The sequence below is a fragment of the Ornithodoros turicata genome, chromosome 3, assembly GCF_037126465.1.
Source record: "Ornithodoros turicata isolate Travis chromosome 3, ASM3712646v1, whole genome shotgun sequence".
Lineage (NCBI taxonomy): Eukaryota > Metazoa > Arthropoda > Arachnida > Ixodida > Argasidae > Ornithodoros > Ornithodoros turicata.
Genome location: NC_088203.1, coordinates 14598959 through 14619325, shown reverse-complemented (window position 1 = coordinate 14619325; position 20367 = coordinate 14598959). Strand labels below are relative to the sequence as shown.

Below are 20367 nucleotides of genomic sequence, written 5' to 3'. Positions count from 1 at the left end.
CGCGTCACTTCAGCGACCGTTACCAGACGCTACATGTCCCCCCCTCCTCCTCCTCTCAGTTTACTCCCCTCAGTCTTTCCAGAGAAAGAAAATCTTCGTCTATTTCTAAAAATCGATAGAGCGAGGGAAGCCGCGGCGTCCATGCTGGAGAGGGCGACATGGGAAAGCGTCGTGCGCGGGTTGCAGACGTTACATAAAGTGGCACGAGCTATGGCGGCCTCCCTTACTCCGCCATCAATTCTCAGGCAGACGACCGTCATTGATCGGGTCATAGCTCGAAGAAGAAACGAGCTTTTTTCCTCTCTCTCTCGCTTACTGTAAAGCAAAGGAGGGAAGGAGGCTATGATTTTAATTCCGTCCCAACAACGCTTTCGATTGTTTCGTTCCGCAGTTGGAGCCGACCTGACAAGGCCGAATCGATTTTCGTTTCTCCGGAAGTAAATTAGCCAACGCTCAAGTTCCGGTTTGCGACGGCTTCTGATTCGCCCTTATTGTTCCGAGAACAAATAAACGCGTCTGCAATCCTATTTGGCTTCTGTAATAACGAGGAAAACAAGGACGGAAGCGAATCGACATCGTCTGCTAAATGAAGGCGTCGCCACCGTCGAGCACGCCGTGGCGCCACCGTCGGCGCCAGACTTTCTCCCTTTCTCGCCTTTTTTCCCCGGAGCTCGGCGAGCAGCCATGTTGCCTCGCCAAGACGCTCGCTTGGCGAAGGATGCAGCCTGGCAAAAATATCGCTCACTGGCCTCCGAGTGAAATGCTCCCTGGACTGTGCTGCACTTTCTTTTTATGCTGGCTGTGACTCAACATTGCTGCGCAGAAAGAAAAACGCAGACGTGGCTGCCGGTTCTACCTGGCCCGCGAAGCGATCGAGCACACGACGCTGCATCAATGAAGGTTCGACCACATCGCTGGAAGAAAAACTGCCGAATGGAGCCGGTGAGCACGGCTACGCGCTCTACGACATCCGAAGCAGTTCCATGTGTTTAGGCTTAATCGCAATGTGATCGGACAGAGTGTCGGTTCCGGCAGAAAGCATGTGTGCACGCTCCCGGGACCCAATGACAAACATGGCGGCGTTGGTGTAAGTCTGCGACGCCTCAGGAAAACATTAAGACGTGCACCCTACGGAGAAGCAACGTAACCATGTGGACCTACAGTTTGGAGGTGACTCTGTGGTTCCCAATGTGACCTCCAGAGGTCGGTCGTGCGCAGGATGGCCGCATCGATAAAATCGGTTGCGCGTCGTTGGTCTGCAAAGTACGTGACATGGATGAATAACTTAGTCCACGATCGCTGAGAGGACTGTGAAGTTTTCGCCGCTTCAATGCTGGAAAGTGTGCTTCACAAACATGTACGGCTTCCGCTGGTGACATGAACGCCTTAAGGAAAATTCTCTTCTTCCTCAAGCTTCCGCTATCAGAGCAGAGAAAGTGGATGTAGAGGACTCGTGCACAAGTAGACTTAGATGAATGGGAACAACTAGCAAAAAACAAGGGCAACGAAGGCAAGGGCAATACACGTCCCCGCTTCCCGTAGCGTGAATATCCCCTTTTGGGACCACGTCGAGTCATAACGGGCTTTGCATCTGTGTCTTTATTTTCGAGCGCTTTCCTCAATCTATGTTTTCCGCCTCTCATCCATGCCGTTGACCGCCAGCTCATCTTCCCACACTTCTTTCGCTATGCTTTCCAGCACTACGCAGCAATTCTGACCTCCTGCCGCAACCGCACAGAAACTTTCTTCAAAGCTTGAAGAACAAAGTTCGCCAACCACCAGCACACACCACACCAGGACTGCACAGTTCCTTTCACCATGGGCAACGAAATGAGTGGCGAAGGAGGCATGCCTCCACAGGGGGGAATGCCCGGACAAATGGGGATCCCCGGGGGCGCCCCTCAGGGAATGATGCGGCCCCCCGGCGCTGGAGGCCCCATGATGATGCCTCCGGGCATGGCGCAGGGTTCCCCTCGCATGATGCGTCCACAAGTGCCCTCCAGTTTCGGTCCTCCTGGAGGTCCCCCGGGAGGCCTTGGAGGTCTCGGAGCGCAGCCTCCACGAATGCCCGTCCGCATGTCTACCGGGGGCCTTGCAGGACCGAGACCCCCAGCCATGTCTCCTTCTCCCGTTGGTGGCCCTCCCGACATTGACCTGAGTAACCTGTCCGAGGAAGAGCGTGCGAAGATCCTGTCTGTCATGGCCCGCGCTCAAGATATGGACATGGATCTGGAAAAGCCTAAGATGTAAGCTGACACTGGTTTTTATTCTTGCAGCACATTGTCCTGACAAGGTTTTTATAATATGCGTATCGGAAGAAGGACTTGAGAACGTCTTGTAAGGATACCTCAGACAAGGCGAGCCTGAACATCAAAGTTTCGTGCGCCACTTATTATGTGCGCGATACTAAAACGGGCAAATGATTCAAATTCTGCAACGAAAATCCTTTGAAAATGACAAAACTAGAAACATTACATGTGGATCCAGAACATCATGCCAAAACCTAACGATGTTTAGTTGTTGGCCTACAAGATGTAAGCATACGTCGTAGGTTATTCCGATTCTGATTCTTAGGAAAATGTTCTTTTATTGTCGTGTTCCCCAATCGAGTCGCACCTTTACGTCCGAACACCTAAAAAGTCATTCCTAAGTGATACATCAGGACATCCAGAACGGCTCTGGTACTTGGACGCGTGCACGGATAATATTGCTTAAAGACAAGTCGGTCATGATGCAATTTCATTAGGTTTGCACAGCGCATACCCTGCATACGTATTTGTGTGGACCTGTGACTTTGGTATAGGGGTAGCATGACTCGCACTACATAGGGACAAAATGGCAGTCCTTATACCACACATAAACTGGATTCTTCATATGTCTGCAGTCCAAATGCACGCCACATCGCATAGACAGGCAAACCTCGATGCAGGCGAAAACATTCCCACGGATATCGTTCAAGCTAACATCGAGGCTCTTTTAGCGTTCAAGCCTGCAGGAACAGCTCCAACGGTATACATACGGTATGCAGTACATAATATAGTAGCTAGCCTGACGCCAAGCGAACTAATTTTAAAGCCCTAAAGTACACGCTACAGATCGTAAGTCTTCTAACGAAAAAAAAAAAATCTATCATCGTAAAGACGCTTCAGTAATACATCCGTCATGAAAACGTAGTAGCCGGTAAAAACGCAGCACCGCTACATGAATAGCAGACGGCAGCCAAATTGAGCAACTTCTGGAAGCAGAATCTTTTAGCGGCAGAAACGGAAACGGCGGAATGTCGGTGGCAGAAGCTTGATTAGAAAATGATGAAACAACCGGATGGTCGCCTCATTGTTGTCGCCTCTAGAAATGTTTCAGCGAGATGAACCGGATTTGCTGACGCGTTTAAAACCACATTGAAAGCTTTTCGGAACGCGCGCTTTGAAATACGAACGATACATTATGACACCCGGCTCTACCCGGGATACCTCGCATTATTTTAACGCATCAAAGTACGGGGCATAATGAGACATTGATATCACCAGTGTGAGTGCTTCTTTCTCCTTCCCCTTTTACGTACTACATCGTGTCCTAGGGGAAGAGGGTTCCAAATCTTAACGCCGAGGAATCCTGTAGTTCATCGCCCATATAGCTACGTTAACTTTTCGTAAGTCAGGTTTCCCCACCTCTTAAACTCTAGCAGATCATTCTTTCATACGAATGTAACTATAACTATCCGAATAATCATTTTAAAAACGAAGCGACTAAACATGTAGCATGAGTTAATACGAAGTCCATACTGAAATTCGGTTCATAACCGAACCTCATGCGAATCGAATATAACCGGACCGAATACAGTTACGCGTACAGCATATGTTGGGATAGAAACACGTGTTCTACACGCATGGCCGATATACATAGTATACGTAGCTGTGGAACTGTTACCGTCTCAAAGTAACTTGAAGTTACAGTAGAATGTAACTTAGTTACAGCTACGGTTACTGCTTTCAGAAAGTAGCTATAGTGACAGTTAACGTTAAGTAACTCAGTTATTATACAACAGTGTTGCGCAATGGGTCGATTCATTCAATTCCAATTCCATTCCGAGGAGTGGTCGCGGGTCGAAATTCCATTCCTTTTAATTCCTCGGAATGAAGACCCGAGGCTCATTCTCATTGCACCCAAGAAAAGGGCATTCCCATTCCCACTACGGGGCTAAAGTGATGCACCATAAGTTATTAACTGGTGCATTGGTAAGTGCAAAAAAAGAAAAAGAAAAGAAACATGTAACGGGATACTAGATATCCCACCAACAGCCGACGGACAAAAAATCGTATACTGCTTTATTTTGATGAATTTTATGTTCCTCTGTTTCCAACATCTTAAAACAAGAACCAGCGCCGCGACGAGCGTTTACGAGCAAGATTGCTTGCACGTACAGCGTCCGAAGTGCGGACGTTTTTCTGGCGTTGTAATCCGAAACTATAGACGACCTTCGGTTGAATGGTTGCCAGACACTTACTTTAAGTGGCCTCCGCTCAAAGCCCAGCGTGCTGGAGGCCATCGATTTAACACCATTCGCTGGCTATTCCATTCCGGCCCCAAACAGGTCTAATTCCATTCAAATGCCATTCCCAACAGCTGGTGACTTAACTCCATTCCCGGTGCGCTAAAAACGGGGCATCACTCTAGAATCATTCCAATTCCGGAATTTTAATTCCGCAACTCTGTTTTACTTAACATTTACATTGCGTACAGTGCTGGACAAAAGTTTACGGAACACGATCCGGCGCATTCCTTCCTCCGAGTGAAACGCCAGCAACGAATGGGACCGTACGGATTTACAGACATGTATACCTATAGGTAATCCAAGTTTTACAAGTTTACAAGTCCGCACGTTCCCATTCGCTTCTACCGTGTCCCTCTGATGGAGGAATGCGCCGAGGCGTGTCCCCGTAAACATTTTTTTTTCCAGCACTGTACAAGCCAGATCGGACAACCGTATATGTGCACTGGCAAACAGTAACTTATTTTCAATCACGCACGTCATCCTTGAGTAACAATAATAGACCTCTCCCTATTTGTAAACAAATGACGTCATAGTGTTCGACAGCGCCACCAATTTGGTAGAGCTGAACTAGATTCAAAGCCAGGGGCGAACAAGGTCGCGCCCGAAAGCCACGGCCTTGAGGGGATTACGATGGCCTCTGAAAGGGACGCGTCCTTCGGTCCTACTTTTCTTTCAATAGGAGGCAGCGAACAATTGCCCATTCGTGGAACCTCCCCCCCCCCCCCTTGCGATTTGTTTCGGTTTCAGTCTGTCTACCAACGTCATGATGACGCTTCTCGGGTAAAGGTCTATTGTCACTGAACTGCAAATACAGAATAGCCTTTCGACAGGTGCACGTGAGGGAATTACGGTGTTGCACAACAGGAAGAGCTTATATAACATAATGATAAAGCGAATAGCATCCAGGGACAAGAACAAGGAAGCGCACAGGCCAACTGCTGACTCTCAAGTATCATAAGTTTACTCGCTGCGAAGGCTTATACCCCTGTCACACGGCAAACTGAATGTCATTCTCGGCGAATGGCATTCGCACTGAATGGCATTCGTTTCGTGTCACACAGCGAAATCAAATGGCAATCCATCCATATTCACCCAGCGAATGAGTTCGGGGAACTCATTCCCTTTTCCCTCTCGCGCAGACCGCGTACCCTCGCAGTAGAGAGGTAGCAAAAACAACAACGATAAACCGTTCGAAGAAATTAAAGACGAATGAAAAGTTGTACTCCAATATTTTATCGTGAATTTGATAACTTTTGACACGAAACAAACAGCAAGTTTATTTTGGCTTTGGAGAATGGGGAGGTTCATCGAGTTGAGGCAACGATTCTGCGAAATAATCTAATGTTTCGGTAGTTTCGAGAGAAAGAAATATAAATATAGCTAATGTGTCTGTATAATGCTTCAGACGTTCGGCCCTGGTGTCTTAATTATCGACGCTGACATCATTTGCGAATGGCATTCTGTTTCTTCGTGTAGCTCAATGTAAGACAAACGAACGACATTCGGTGCAATTGCCATTCGCTGGGAATGTGATTTGGTTTGGCGTGTGACAGGGATATTAAGTACAAAACAAGTTGGTATACGAAAGCTAAATACAAGGAAGTTGACAACAAAACTAGATACGCAAATCGCGCTGGTTGCTAGCCGGAGACGTCACAAGATATTCCATCCCGGCCAGAGGTGGGCATCCTCACGAGGGCAAATGAGGGTGAGGGTGCCCTCACCGTCACATCACCCTCACCTCACGCACATTGAGGTGAGGTGAGGTGAGGAACATTTTTGACAAGGACTTTGAGGTGAGGTGAGTGAGGAAAAAATTCCGAAATTGAGATTGAGGTGAGGTGAGGTGAGGTGACGAAAAATTTTTGAGAGGGAGGTTGAGGAAATGTGGAGCGGCTATTTTCAATTGCGCGATCTCTTAAAAGGGCACCGAGAGTCAGCTTTTTCTATTACCAATGTAGCAGAAATGTTACTGTGAGCATAGGCTCTCTACACTAAAATGTGTTCGCTGTAAGCGCGTTAGTTCCAGACTTTCAGTTGAGTCAGATACATGATAGACGTGTCAGATCAGATACACGTACAAGTGAATATAGCTTATGTGTGCTTTATATGTATTTAGCTCAGATTTCAACACAATCAAACTAGTCAATTGAGTCACATACATGATGTGAGACACATGAACAACTCAGTATAATTCCGTGTGCTTTGAGTGTTTAGATTTCAACAAAGCCAAACTAGTCAGTCTGTAAGCAGATGTCTTTCACGTATTGTTTGGAACGATAGTACATGACAACCAATGGTCTTATCAGAGACTGATGTAAGAAATGGAGGCAACAACACGCGCTTTAAGTGCAATAAGCGCAAATAATGGCATATATTCCGTATTGCCACAAGTTGAAATATTGAGCTTTTATTACGGCAATGAAGTTAGGTGAAAACGCACAAGAGGTCTGTGTCTACATAAAGTAATTTAATTAGTAAGTCAACACATAACTCGCTAGTAATCCGTACAGCACGTCTACCTGATTGCTCCAAAACAAGGGTCATGAAGAAAATGTCCCCGAATTCCAGCTACAAATGAATACGTCTGCTATTTAAATAATATTGATCGACACTATAAAGTCATAACCGACAAAAATGCAAAATGTACAAGTAATTCGAAGTATAGCTGCATAGCATCCCGAAAACGACTTCCGCAGCTCCATTATCATTCTCGCTTGAGAGATACTCGATAAAAGCCATTCCTGCCTTGTCAGTATGAAAAACAACTCAAAATTGCTCGGTTTGTGCAACTTCTCTACCCATGTACCCTACGTTCAATTTTTACTGATCGTACATGTAGTGGATACTTATTGCAAGAAGGACGAATCAAGCAAGGCAATGAATCTTAGCTGTGAGTACTTGTAACTTGTTGTCAGGAATCAACCAACGAAGTAGTAAAAAGCCAACTGCAACGTATACACCTACCCACTCCTAATACCTTTTTGATTCCGTGTTAGCACCACGAAGCAACTGTGGCTATGAGCAACGCCACTCCTAATTGAAAGAGCAATTGTGAAGTGAAAACGTTTTACAGAAACTGGTTAAGGTGAGCTCAACGAGGCAAAAATTATAACAAAGATGAATATATTTTAGACAGAAGGTTGAGGTGAGGTGAGGAAGATACTGTAGAATGAAGGTTGAGGTGAGGTGAGGTGAGGAAAATACTTTAGAATGAACGGTGAGGTGAGGTGAGGAAAATACTTCAGAAAGAAGGGTGGAGGTGAGGTGAGGAAAATTTTTCAGGAAAATGAGGTGAGGTGAGGAAAAGTGTTTTGGGAAATGTTGAGGTGAGGTGAGGAAAATAACTTTAAAATTGAGGTGAGGTGAGGAACGAAGTCCCTCAAAAAATGAGGTGAGGTGAGGTGAGGAAAAACATCTGTGACGAAAATTGAGGTGAGGGCAAAGATCGTGAGGGCATTTGCCCACCTCTGATCCCGGCTGATAAGAGACTCAAAGAAGGTGCGCTCATACGGTGATCTTCTTCCGATGTTGTGATTAAAAAGGCCTTTAGAACTTCTCCAGCAATGCGCGAGTAAATAAGCTTCTGTTAGTTGAGAGTCAACAGTTCGTTTGCGCGCTTCCTTGTCCTTGTCCCTGGCTGCTATTCCCTTTATACCAACCACCCCGCATCTCGACGCTCGTTCATCTCCACAAGCTGGAGCTCTCTGCTGAAAGAAATGCTTTCTCTGCAGAAGGCGCCGTCTACGAAAGGGCCACGTTATTTCCTCACGCTAGCTAGATGTCACGGTTGAAAACAAAGCTGCCTTGGGAATCGCGTATCATCCTACGAATCGAGTTGGGCAGACGGATCCGACGAAGAGATTGAAAGGCACAAGGCACCATCGCATCAACACCCAAAGCTGTGCAGTGACTGAAAAAAAGATTTCACAACCTCACGTAAAATAAAAAGAGAAAAAGAAAATGAAAAAAACGAGAGGGAAGAAGAAAAAATGTTTATTGACTCCTGCTTCCTTCCTATACACATCACCTCCCACGAGTATCTCATCTCCCTGCAGCGTGGAACCCATCGCCTTAAAGCCACCACGTACGAGACCTTTTCGTTTCCTCTACTTCGCCACTCTCTCTGTCCACCCTTCTTCTTCTCCTTCTCCTCCTTTCCCTTTTATCACTAATTACCGCCCCCGCACCTCCTCTTTCTCTCTGACCGACGCCCACATCACATCCACCTCATCTACATTCTCTCTATTTGCTTTCACCGAAACTTGGTCTCACGTTTCGCTAACCCAGCGGTGCAGAGTGTCCCCGCTGACAGGGGGCGCTGAGTGGTCCCTGTCATCGCGTTCCATTATTTACAGGAATAATCTGTCACGGGGTTTTTCGCGCCGCATCGAGTGATTGAAAACGTCTCCGGTGACAGCGTCCTCTATGGCATCCAAAGGAAAAACGCCTTCCGTAATGAACTACGACAGACGACCACCCCTCTTTGTTTGACACAGTCGGGGGCAAACTTATTTGCCCCTTCAATATTTTATCATCACGGGGATGATATATCTGCGCGTCTCCTTCCATGGTGCGCGAACTTCGTCGCGTTGAATGGGTAGCTGCTACGTTCGATCGATTAACCACGGTAATTTATAGGTTGCTCGAAGGAAAATTATTGAAAAAACCCTATTAGTATGTTCTGCTTTTGCTTCTCTGGTGCGCGCCAATTAATTTTTGGTACCTCATGCCAGCTATTTATAACTCCCACGTATTTATGACGCGCGGAAAGTTTGCGTTTTATGATTACTAAACCGTAAAAAATTTACGACGTCTTTCAAGAGGAGAACACGAACTAGCGATAGTGGTTTGCGTGGTGCTGTCGTTTTCATTTCTCAATTGTTGTCGTATTTAACATTGTATATATTCTGGGACAAATGGCTCGGGGGTCAGATTTCTACATTTCTAAAGTTTAATTTGTAGTGATATTGATCGATTGGCTTCCATACCGCTGATATCGGAAAGGGGCGCAGGGATTCAGTGAGCGAAGAAGGTGCAGATTTGTGCGTAATATCACCAAAAGTCTAGTTACGAAACACAGAGAGGTCTCTTTCACTTTCTCTCTCCTACCATGAGGTACATTATTTTCCTATGTTCCACCATTTGGTAGCAGTGGTGGAGCTAAATAAAACTCTGTAGACTATACACTTTAGGATGTCAAGTAGTTTATTGTAATTGTTTGACAAGTTACTTTGAACACTTTTCGTATGTGGACATCATTAATATTTACTGCACACATCTTGCGTCAACCAGGATTAATCTGGCACTTAACAGACAGCGCACTTTCTACAAGGTAGAAATGGCTCCTAATAAATGCTAAAGGGAGACTACTACTTACACCACTGTTCATTGTTATACCACCAGTAACATAAGTGGATTTCATGGGCGAGACCCTTCAAACAAATTCAGACTGAACTTTGCACCTTTTACTGCTTGCAATGCATAAGATTTTGTGGTGGGGCCCTATTTACTATTGTGTTTTGCCAGCACTACCTACTCGGGTCTCTGTCAGTGGCTGATGTTACAAGTAGAATGTACAGAATGTCACTGTCACATAGGCAAAGTGCGAGAAAGCCTTGAAGTTTGTTCACGTAACTTGTTTCTCTCTGCATGCTTCATGACTGGTGCCATATTTTGATGTACTCTTCACCTAATAAAGTGCTACGAGTGCTTGGCATTTTCTAACACTATGAAAAGTATTACACAGAAAGACTAAACTGCAAAATGAACCTTGAGAGACTAACACAAGAACACGATATGCATAGTGCAGGTATGGAGTCAGCAACATCACAAAGCAAGGCACATTTAAACAAAGTAGTCGCATAATTAGCACATGATCTCTGGGCTTGTTAGTGTATATTCATTACATAGTAGAGAGCGCCAAAATAGAAACGAACACAGAAGACACTGAGATACAACACAAACAAAGTGCTTCGTTTGTTTTGTACCTCAGTGTTTCCTGTGTTGGTTTCTTTATTTGGCACTCTAACTAGGTAATGGGTACTTGTATAAGAAGAGCTATAAACTAGATGTGTTAGAGTCTGCAACTCTAGTTCTGAAGTTTTGCATGAAAGTATAACATTGGAAAATCCTCTGACATTCATTTACTCCCGTGCATTTACTCCCGAAAGGGAGTAGCCCAAAAGGAGTAAAATTACTCCCTTTTTTCTTTTAGTGCAGTTACTAGTTGTCAGCAACATTTCGCTTTTGTCGATCATAGTTACAGGACGAGCAATTATGCGATCTCTTCAACGTAAATGGGAAGTATGCACCATTATTCTTTTTTGACAGACCCACACTTCCTTCAGTGAGTCGTTGCATTATGATTTTGAAATTACGAACTACTACTTCTAACATGATTGAGCAGGATTGAGCAGGAAAAGAAATATATATATATATATATATTAACTGTACCATAACAACCATCATTCAAAGTTAAATTTCAAAAATAATTGGTTGCGTCTTTGAGTATTCCGCCAAACCCGATTAAACGAGGTAGTTTCATGAGGATCGGTGCTAATGTATAACTTCTCCCTTTTTCACATCTTCTCTATTGCTCTATCTCGTTCCCTCCACGGTTGTTATGGACGGACCTACAAAGCTTACTACGTTGGTGGAGTCCATAAAGACATCGCCCTAAATATCTGAAATAATTAACTTTTCAAATGATCAGTTTCAGTAACCTATTGCAAGATGGCCCAAAAATTAAGTCCGAGGTAAGGTCAGGAAGCTAGAATCCTTATGACCTTTCCCCTCTTCCCCTCCCCTCACCGTTTCTCCTCCTCCTCACTTCCGACCTACATTCGGCTTCCTTCCTGCTTCAACGGCGGAAGACATCTGACCCCTCATCGCCTTACTTTTAACTACCGCAGGACCACGCTCTAACGAATCATTTATTAAGGAATAGCAAGCCGTCCTTTCTGGCTGACCTTTCCTGTGAAAATAAATAGATCCCCCCCCCCCTCTGCTTCCTTCAGGTGATCCCGAAGAAACCATGCAGCGTATCTGCGAATAATTAAAATTCGTTCGAGACTAACATCTCCGCATTTGCTTCTCTTTCCTTCTAATTCGAATGCCAAAAAGTCGTCGCACAGAGAGACGAGCAAATGAACTCACTGTTCAGTTAAGCCCCAGAGCTTACCTAATTACACATGGCACACTATGCATTAGTCGTTACTTTCCACAGCCACTAATGACCGGGTTGTGAATAATTGAAAACAACATATAGCGCACTTCGAAACGGGACGAAGCGGTGATGCCAGCTGCGTCGAGGTCCCCGTACGCCCGAGCGTTCTCATCACTTAAACGAAATAAAAGAAACAGTTCTCTTTCAGCACACCGCAATCACACAATAAAAGTTCTTTGCTTCTACAAAGACACACGAGGAAGATGATAAAGAAAAGAAAGCCAAGAAGTTGTAGGCTCCAGCCACACTCAATTATTTACAGAAAGTGGTCGTGGTATAAAGCCGCCATCTGCTTGTGTTGGTACAGACGTGCCTTGCCTTCCATCGAACATCTAAACTAAGTTACCTACGGCGGCTTGCAACTTCTTTCGACTGGTCGATTGATTGGAACATAGGGCTGTTCCACGCCAATGGCGAGCTTTAAAATGAGTTTGAATCGCGCACATAACTCCTTACGAGATATCCGTTAAAAGTATCGACGCGTACATTATGGTAAGTAAACGTTCTGGGACTTGGAACATACAGGCTGACAAATGCAACACAAGCCCCCAAGGAATCCCCTCTCGGGAAAAACGAGAAAACGTCACTCCCTAAGAACCAATGAGAGAGCGCGACCGTGAGAAAAAGAATGCCGCAGCAGTGCGGGCGTCTCGTATGAGCTGCGTTTACACTGCGACAAAAGCGATTCGTGTCGACTTATCGCAGCAAATTATCTCCCACAGGGACACGTCAACCAATCCACCGGTCGGGATAAGTGTGAGGAGGTGCAATAACTCGATAGGATGGGCACCTGACACATTTATGTAACTGCAAGTACGGGGCCTCTGGACGGCGTCTTAAGCACCGCCCTCTCACTCCTTCGCTTAGGCTCTGACGTCACGCCGCCGGAGCCTCTGCGGAGGCAAAGCTAGCTGCTAATTAAAATTTGTTCATTTAATATCTAAGCACCTTTCGGACGAAAAAAAAAAAGTGTGGGATTTAACGGTAAATGCTGAGAAATGCGTGAGCATTACCCGCTTTTCCGGTTCATACTTGACTTCCGGTTGTCCACTTCCCGTCTATACGGAGATTTCACCTACGTCACGATGTGACGTCACGCGCTATGTGGTCCTCCCACTGATGGTCACATTGTGACGGCGCGTTGGTTGCGATATGGAGAACCGTGCTATTTATGGCTGTAATGAGCGAAGCTATCCCAAAGAAAAGAACAAAACTTAAGCCAATAACAACGTCACGGCTGATGCCCTGAGGAATGTGTGTCCTGGGCCTACTTCTAAGGGAACTGTGCCGGCATATGTCTGAAAGTGTTTGAGGAAAACGTAGGAAAAAAATCCCAAACACCACAGCCGGCACCGGGATTCGAATCCGGGTACCTCTTATGCAGTCTCGACGTGACATGGCCAGCGCGCTATCCACTGGGCCACGCGAGCTGGTACTACTTGTCGGGTCGTAGAGTGACGCGGCCAAGTTTTGCCGAAAGGAAGAGTGACGCGGTGTAGCGCCACACATTGCATGCCGGTAGCCTTCGACGACGACGACGAATCGGCCCGTCTGTTTCTCGTGCACAGCTCGCATGCATATCGGCTGTGCCGCGCGGATTAAAACGACCTAACCTGGCTCCTGGTCTTTGAGTCTCTTTCTCGGCAGGGCTTCAGTAACTACAGCGGCATAAGTTTTGCAGCCAATAGGAACGAGAGTAGGGTGGGCTTAATAAACGAGTTCCGAAAATCCCAGTGCTCTTTGCGCACGCATTGCATCCTGGGCGCTTGCTGAGCGGCGGAACGAAGAATAATCCTTTACGTTTCGCTTTCGCTGACCTTGACATGTCGTGGACAATAGACCGTTATAGGTGAGAAATCGGAACAGTTTGGAGGTCACCCGTTTCTTTCGTATTAGTAAACTATCACAGTTCAAAGCGACGCTAAGCACTCTGGGATTTTCTGAACTCTTCTATTGTTTCGTTCCGAGATTGAACACGACTAAGCAAATTGCTTACTCCTTTAATTTTGTGGCATTTTCTGGTAGATTGTATACCATCGCGTTCAAAGAGAATGTTGCCAACTCAAAACAATCTTCCATCCAAAAACTCCAGCAACAATCCGCCGTTTCTACGTCACTTCCATATTTCTGCGCGCGCAACTCCGCGGCAGTCTCGTACTTTACCACACCGCAAGCCCTGACGAGAACGCCAGAAAGTGGTGCCTTTTTATCTTCCCCAACGGGAGCGCCTTGTTCGATGCCACATGGTGCATTTCAACCGGCGACCACAACACACAAAAGGAAGACTTTTTCTCCGGATCAATATAACGGAGAGGGAATGTATCGCGCCCAGTATTAAGGGAAGGCTAGTATGGTTATATGGCAGCGACATGTTCCCTCTTATTGTGCTTTATGTGGCTGCGGGACTTGTGTGTAGTTGTATTGATTTTGGCTTTGCAAACTTCGGATTTCTCGTGAAAAGAAAAAAAAAGATACCCAAGTATACTGGAAACTTACCAAGAGGGAGCCACAGAGTGTCTTTCTTTGCTGTTGCGCACGTCGGTGCTGCAGATTAAGGTTGTCTTCTGCGTATGGAAAAGACAATATATTACGCTATAAATATATTATGCTGTTCTTTCTGATGATATTTCAAAATGTTTCACGTTCTTGCAAATAAAGCATTTCAAGAGACGAGTAAAAAGGCATGAAGACATTATTTTAAAGCAATGTACCGGGTAGGCAATTGCCATGCCGTGTTTCGTCGTGAATTTGCAAACATCGGTCTAATTTTGCGGATGTAACTATGGCAACACCTCTCAAAAAATATTTTAAAAAACTGCCAGCCAGCCACGGCATCGTTTGGATGTGCGGTCGTCAGTGTCGTCTACGATCCGTAAACTCAAGCTAAGTGTGCCCAGTTTGTATCCTTGAATCTCCCTACTTTTCCACATTAAAATGAATAGACTTGGTAGGAATTATCTTAAGACGTAGTACACTGCACTTAGAAATTATTCTTGCAGCAGAGTTAGTCACTTTTTAATTGACCTTTACCTGTCACGTTTTATACCTTTGTGACCTTATTACGACATGAACAAGGAATGTTTTCCAGCCGTTGTCTGCTTACGACAGGTGTTGCTAGTGTACGGGTTTTGTGTTCGCCTGTCCTACACCGTAATAACTGTCCATATATGCAATAAAGTCCATGTTCTTATCAGCAGTAATAGCATTCGTCTGTGCCCGAACAACGAACAGAACAGGCTGTTCGGTTCACAGCTTACACTCGTGCATACAACATAGCCATACGTGTCATTCAGGTTACAAACGTGAGCCCACAAGCAATACACCTCTACCCGAAAAACGTCATCATGACGTTGGCAAACCGACTGAAACCGAAACAAATCGGAAGGGGAGGGCTGGGTTCCACGAATGGGCACTTGTTCTCTGCCTCCTATTGAAAGAAAAGAGGACCGAAGGTCGCGTACCTTTCAGGGACCATCGTAATCCCCTCAGGACCGTGACTTTCGGGCGCGATCTTGTTCGCCCCCTAGCTTCGAGCGCAGTTCAACTCTACAAAATTGGTGGCGCTGTCGAACACTATGACGTCATTTGTTTACGAACAGGGAAAGGTATATTGAAACAGATGCAGTTCTGCAGAAGAAAATTCAGTTTAAAAAATTCATTCCGAGATTGCTGGTGTGAGCTTTCGAAAAGTAGGTCTGAACAGCACATGAGCGATAGCACTCTCTCACTTGGCTCTTTGATCTACCGAGTTCAATCATTGAGTATGTATCTATTTATATCTATACCTGTCTATCTACCTCTAGTGTCATCCATCAGTGACCCCGAAACACCTACAGCTCAAACTGTATTGTGTATCGCGTAAAGTGTGCATCGAAGTCACTGACAACCACATCTCGCATATTTATAATATAGTGAGTGAGATTTTGAAGGCTAAAGTACAAGAGGAAATCGGGGCAGACCGAAAAGGGGAATTACGAAGTCTGGCACAAATCCTAGAAAGAGCACGCAAGACCCTTGCAATAAGCCCTCATACCAAGTGCTCAACGACAATGCTTAGCAATGACTGCGACCTCGAAATCGCTGACACTATCTTTACAGCTACCGAAGTATTTGGATAAATAATTCCGAATGTCTATTGTCCTGACACAGAATGGCGGTCAAAAAATGTTTCCTCTAACAAAAGAAGTGGAACAAGAGGAGCTACATTCTGATGTCTCCATGCCTTTCAACTGTAATGATATAAGAACATCCTCGGTATTTGACAATGCCTTACCTCGGAACAATAGAAGGATGACTATTAGCCTAGCCGTGTAGTGGTGTGTGACTCCTATGGCGCCACCCTTTGAACAACGTTATTAAAGAGAGCCAACGTTCACGGAGAATGTAGCCTAATGACGAATTCCGCTGGACGTTTGTGTGCAGCGCAATGCAGTGGCCTGGTGCGTGTCCAGAGTTGAAAAACTGTCGTGTCAGTGTAGCTTACACCATTTCGCCCAGTCGAACATGCTATAGGCAGTGGTATAGCGTCGATCGGAAAGGAAACCCGAAACCATTTGGAAGCTCCCCCGCGCCTATCGTGGCCTTACTTACATGAACCTGCCAAACTTACCAAAAGCCTTGATGAACTCCATTCATCGTCAAGCACTTCCATAGGAGAGAGCAATTCTATTCGTGCAGCCGTTTTTGTTTGCCAGCGAAAGGATGGTATATGGAGAGTGGCGACCAGGCAAGAGCGCGTTTTGCTGGTCTACACCGCCAGTATTTTAGGTGTAGCGATAGCTGCACTGGTGTTGTACTCGTCAGTGTAGGTCGTTCTGGAATGACTAGCGAAATGTTGTGTACGTTGCACTGATAGGACCAGTGTTAAACGCACACAAAGCCAGCGTACGCATTTCTGCTCTATAATCACCAATGAAATTAGACATGAGATGTTTTGCTGCAGAAAAACATAATAGTCTTTCTTTACACCTTTTCCGACATGGTTTATATCGTCAGAAAGGAGAGTGTGCAGACTAGGTGGTGCATAACGATTAAATAGGACAAAAAGCCAGAGACAACGGAACACGAAAATGTCGCGGCGAATTTGTCAGAAACAGCAATGTTTAGTTGCCCAATCCAATACTATATATGGTATGTGTATATGTATGTCTGACTATGTTTGCAGTATGTATACATATATACAAAGGAAGAGTAGCCGAAGCCTTGTGGCTGCACGTTGAACATATGTTTAGAATTTGATCGTGCACTCCCAGCCGAGGACAGCTACTGTAACGGCTGTCCTCGGCTGGGAGTGCATGATCAAATTGTAAACGTGTATATATATATATATATATATATGTCACACAGACAAAAGACAAAATATATATAAGACAAAAGACAAGCAGACAAAAAATTAGCAGGGGCTTTTTGGCTGCATGTATAGCATATGTTTGTAAGTACTCAAACGTCGCCATGCCATGCCAGTACTGGACAGCTGTTTTGGCCTTATTGGGCCATCATCAGCAGTACGCAGGCAGGCAACGTTTGAGCGGATGGCGTCAGAAGGTCACGTAGCACGTGATTCCTCCCGTCGGGGTGTGCTAACTCACCACTGAAAACCCAGTGCAAAGCCAATGAAGTATATAACAGAAAAAAATGAGCACGAGCTCTTTGGCAGCTCGTATAGCATATGTTGAGCACTTACAAATATATGATATACGTGCGGCCAAAGAGCTCCGGCTAATATATATATATATATTTATATTTATTTATTTATATATATATTATATATATTTATTTATATCCAGAATCTCGAAATCACTTGTCCCTCTCTCTCCTCCCCTTCAGGATGTTCTTGTGATATAGTATTGGGTTGGGTACTTGTACATGCGAATCACGGTTACAATCCGGGAATCTAACCGTGATTCGCATATTCAAGTACTTCGCTTGTTTAGGTCGTGGAAACCCATTACTTGATCGAAGTTGCGTGACTACTGACTAGCCCTGCATTTGAACTCCACCAGCAGACGAGAAGCACATGCAGCAACTATTTCTACATGCCCGCGAATTTGTGTGGTAATCTTTCTTTAGGAAATCATTGCGAGATTTCTAAAGTAATAGATTTAACCCTCAAACCTTCCAACAGAAAGAGCCTTCTGAATCTGCTGAAATTCGGCAATAAGAAAAAAGTTTGGGCAAGAGGTTCTGCTTTACAAGAAACGATATGTAGAATGAGTGTGGAATGCCCTTTGTATTTCGACCGATCATGAACTGTCCGGAATAGATATTCTAACAAGTAGGGTGCTCAATGGAAACAACTCTGGTCTAAGTGTGTGGTCTCCTAAGCTGACTACCTCGGCGGTGACTAAATTTCAAATTTGTAAGTCATTTTACATTTTTAAACATAAATCAGCTCGAGACACTTTTGGTCGGTCTTCGTACAAAAATCGTCTTTATACAACGAGACGTCTGTTAGACAAAGTGTTCTTCGACGAAACGAAGTTCACCATAAACAGGAAATACACCCACAGTGTGCACATGGGCACGTCCACTTTTGTTTTGTTTTCTTTAGTTTTCTCTTCCTAGAGACCTGACAAAAACAGTCCTCGCACACATTTCTCTCCCCAACAACAATGTCGGAGAAAATCGCCGGAGTTTTCTTTGACACGAGGCGGAAACGAGCAACGGGAACGACGCATGCACACGCGGAGGCAACACTGGGAGCGAAAAATACCCCGTACACTGGGTTGTCCCTGAGAATCAATACAAGACGGGGGATCGATATCAACGGGGAGGTCTTGCACGCGAGCACTTCTTTCTGGGACTCTTGTGCTGCCTCGGGAATCGGCCGCTGGAAACGTGCACGCGTGCAAACGCTCCCCAGGATATCAGAGAAGAAAGAAACCACGAAGAAAACGCATGCGATGCACCAAAAAGCCACGAGAAAAACGAAGCACGATATCGGTGTTCATGACCATTTGCTTTCTGCGTTCCCTTTCTCTCGAACATAAAAGCGTGGAGAGAAATATACGAATACCAAAATGGAACAAGCTGTATATGTCCGCGGTGGTGCGGCCGGCCAGCTTCTCCAGAGCTCTCAGCGCTAAATGTAAGGTCAAGCCGCCTTGTGACCCGTGCCTTTGAGGCATCGACATCGATTAGGCACAATGCGCATGTTGTCTGTACGGGTGTAGAGTTGGAGACACTGTGGTCGCGCTCAACTTGGACAGAAAAGAAATCTATAGTTCGTCAACTGCATACGCCGTTGGAGATAAGGAGGCGCAATAGCGCGCCAGGAGAAATACCGCAGCGCCATCACGCAGCGTGGTATCGTGTGGCCAATAACGGAAGCAGAGTCAGTATGGTCGATTACATTATCTCGCCGAAGACCCAGCGCGACCTCTCTGTGTCCAGCCTTCCTATCTGAGGCGGAGTAATATTTTGAGAGCTGACGGACTATATTTATTTTCCATCATAAGCTGAACTAGACTACAATGAGTTTTAGTGCTTCGTACGCTATCGCCTTTGCGTACGTAAGGGATAGCGTGGTGGTTCTTCGCACCTTTTTGTTTTGCGCGTGCGCAGAACCGCCAGTGCTATTCCTTACGTACGCGAAGGCGATAGCACTATATTATTCCGTCGACTCTAGCTGAACGTCCCCTACAGCAAACGCCTTCTAGTATAACATAGGAAAAGTAGCCTTCCAAAACTGCTCTACGTGTGGTGTTGTGGAGCATATGAATCACACCATAATGTCACGCGAACGCTACAGCGGAGCCCCTGGCCTTATGCAGTCGGAATTGTCACTGGCAGCACTGAACAGCCGGCCTGTTAGTGTTCTTCAAATACACGGGTCGCGGCACCCGCAAGTCAGGCATCGGGCGTTCGACGCTGTGGTAAAATATTTCCCGGACATCGAAGCGGACAAAAGGTTTTGACGCATGGTATCAGCACAAGGCTGCGGGCCGTAGCGGTGACCCATCATGCGCACCCATCAGCTGCTTTACTCATTACATACTCATTTGTTGGTTGTCCATTCTGCCATCACGTCATCACCCACGCCAACACCTGGTGGTCTGCGCTACTAACTACCTCTTAGCGGTACAAGTGATCTGGATTAGCCGACTGAGAACTCGTGGTGCCACAGTATCCATACTATTTATAAGCCAAATCCAATCCAATCTGTGCGGACCTGGGAACATAGAAACAAGGCCTGCTCGCTTAAACGAAGTGACATAACAATTAACAGTCCGCCAATGACGACTGTGCTTTTGACGGTCGTAGCTATGGAGACGAGACTACGAAATCGTCTGCGGCGATTGGCCCACGTCCTGACTTTCTGTGCCTACGTGCGAAGGAGAGGGAGGAGGCATTAAGGAGGTCCCCTGTAACTTGGTGGCGTTGTCTGGGCGCGCTCGTACGGACGTTGAGGAAGTTCCTCAGTGTCGTCCTCATTAGCTTTGCCCGGGTGCTCTATACGGACGAGCAGCGTTGAGGACCAGTAGCGCGTAACCGGAGCACTCCCGAAGCTACTGGAGAATAACCTCAAGGTTCGTCCCAGCGGAGACTTGTCAGTCGCACTGCATCGTCGCTATGTCAAGCCATCTTC

General features: G+C 45.8%; 1 protein-coding gene across 2 annotated transcripts in view; it reads left to right on the top strand.

The window, feature by feature from the left end:
- Nucleotides 1-662: 662 nt before the first annotated feature.
- The window catches only part of LOC135388179 (protein piccolo-like), a 101194-nt gene continuing 81489 nt past the window's right edge, over nucleotides 663-20367 (top strand). For both annotated transcript variants that reach the window (XR_010421296.1, XM_064617565.1), the window contains exon 1: nucleotides 663-2246. Coding sequence is in view for 1 of the 2 variants with exons in the window: in XM_064617565.1 (XP_064473635.1) it covers nucleotides 1819-2246 (428 nt within the window). In the remaining variant the exon portion in view is untranslated. The remainder of the gene's footprint in view (nucleotides 2247-20367) is intronic.